At 33.0% G+C, this 1,916-nt stretch overlaps 1 protein-coding gene and 1 long non-coding RNA gene across 2 annotated transcripts; one reads left to right on the top strand and one right to left on the bottom strand.

Moving 5' to 3' along the window:
* Nucleotides 1–661: 661 nt before the first annotated feature.
* LOC118738907 lies at nucleotides 662–1,171 on the top strand. Its single transcript, XM_036469953.1, has 2 exons — nucleotides 662–927; nucleotides 993–1,171. Exons 1-2 carry the CDS (start codon nucleotides 732–734, stop codon nucleotides 1,169–1,171), a joined length of 375 nt encoding a protein of 124 aa, XP_036325846.1. The 5' UTR covers nucleotides 662–731.
* On the bottom strand, nucleotides 918–1,643 carry LOC118738908. Its single transcript, XR_004992961.1, has 2 exons — nucleotides 1,453–1,643; nucleotides 918–1,399 (listed from the first exon to the last, which is right to left on the bottom strand). It is a non-coding gene; the product is annotated as an uncharacterized LOC118738908 (long non-coding RNA).
* Nucleotides 1,644–1,916: the final 273 nt, after the last annotated feature.

Here is a 1,916-nt window from a genome sequence, read left to right as displayed (position 1 = left end):
TTTTTAGTTGTCGTCGATATCGATAAATTTCTAGTTATCGATTTCGGTATTTTCAATTGTATTTGTTTTCAACATTTGTATCGTTGCTTACATTTTTATCGGTACCGATAAGTTTTGATGGATAGCATTACCGGTGTTTTTATTTATTTTTACGATAGCTATAGTTATGGTAATTCATATCGATATTAGTTTCACTGTATGTTTGTTATCGATATTTTTAAAACTTAAATTATCGATATATCTCTGATGGCTACTGTTACAATAATTTTTACTTTTAACTTGTATATTATCATTAGTATTATCGACATATATAGATATCGTTATTGCAATGGTATCGGCACCATTATATTTTTTTAGATATCAACATAAATATTTTTATTATTTTCATATTGCATTATATTTTTTTTAAGCTTTCATAGTAGTAATCGTTCATTATCGCTATCGTTTTTGACGCGTTTAATTCTATCGATATTGCTTGCCTCATCTCTTGCTGCTATCGTTCTCCATAAATATTTATAGTTATTAATGGCCAAGAATGATAGAATAAAGAGATTGCGCTTTGCGCAGGTCCGTTACTCTTGTTTACAAATCAGCTGTTCGAGTGTTGACGTCATAATATAAAATTTTTGGTGGGAAGCGTATTGCTTTGCGAGGGAAACGTATTGGTTTGCGAGGAAAACGTATTGATTTGTGATATTTTTGTTAAAGTTATAAAATAAAAACGTTGTAAAATGAAGTGCGCAGTTGCGAAATGTGGAAAAACGGCGGCAGAGTGCAGTTTGTTTACTTTTCCTTCAGATCCAGAACTTAGGAAAAAGTGGATCCAGTTCTGCCGGCAAAGCAAGGATTTCCAATTTAAAACTTGCGATATTTGCATGCATCACTTTGCAAGTGAAGATTTTGAAAATAGTCTGCAGTTCGAAATGGGTAGGATGTTTATTTATTTCGTTTATTGTGTTTATATTAATGAAAGTGTTTAAAACATTTCTAAGGTTATGCAAAAAGAAGATTGTTGAAACGAGGCTCCGTGCCATCAATTTACAAGCCCGGTGATGAAAACCCGGAGCGTTCGCAAAGAGTTCATCGTCGTCAAAATACGTCGTTAATATTGGGTTTCATTGGAACGATATCCTTATTTGATGCTGTGGGCAGGCGTCACAGTTTCAGGTAAAAATTCCTGCTTATGCCTTGGCAGTTTAATTTTATGTTGGCATTGTATTTCCTCTTCGATTCTCTGTAGTCTTTCTGGCATCGTATAGCTTCTATATTTGTTTCCAAGCCTTGGAGCTATGCACTATTTGCTGTGGCTTCAATTTCATTTGGAAATCTTACTCGTTCCATTTGCCAGCGCAACGGCGGCCACAGAATGCAATTTTTATTTGAACGCCCTACCCACTACCTGAAATAAAATAATAATATAAATAATGTAAAAGAAACACAAAATAAATTTACCGTCTTCTCGATTCAATAAATTGCCACCAGATTGTTTTATTTTAGACTTTCAACTAAATTTTATGCTATATTTACTTTTTTTCGTCGAAATTGTATGCGATTTGACAGATCGCCAACAACAACTTTTATATTATGACGTAGATGCGCAGAACGAAAAATTTTTGCACCCCTATCGGCGCAATCTTTGTATTCTATCATTATTGATTAATGGCGGTATTTTAGATTATAGTCGTTTTCGACATTTTTATCGGTATTCGTATTTTTGATAGCACATATGTATTTGTTTTCGACACTTGCATTGCTGTTTACATTGCTATCAGTACTCATACATTTTGTTAGATATCGTTAGCGATGTTTCTATTTATTTTTATGATGACAACTGATAGGTTAATTCTTAACGCTAACAATTTCACTCTCATCTCTTGTGTTATCGATTTTATTAACAGCATTATTTCCAGTAAACT

The sequence above is a fragment of the Rhagoletis pomonella genome, unplaced genomic scaffold, assembly GCF_013731165.1.
Source record: "Rhagoletis pomonella isolate Grant_MI unplaced genomic scaffold, Rhpom_1.0 Rhpom_scaffold_00005, whole genome shotgun sequence".
In the NCBI taxonomy this organism is placed as follows: Eukaryota; Metazoa; Arthropoda; class Insecta; order Diptera; family Tephritidae; genus Rhagoletis; species Rhagoletis pomonella.
This window is presented reverse-complemented; position numbering and strand designations above follow the sequence as displayed.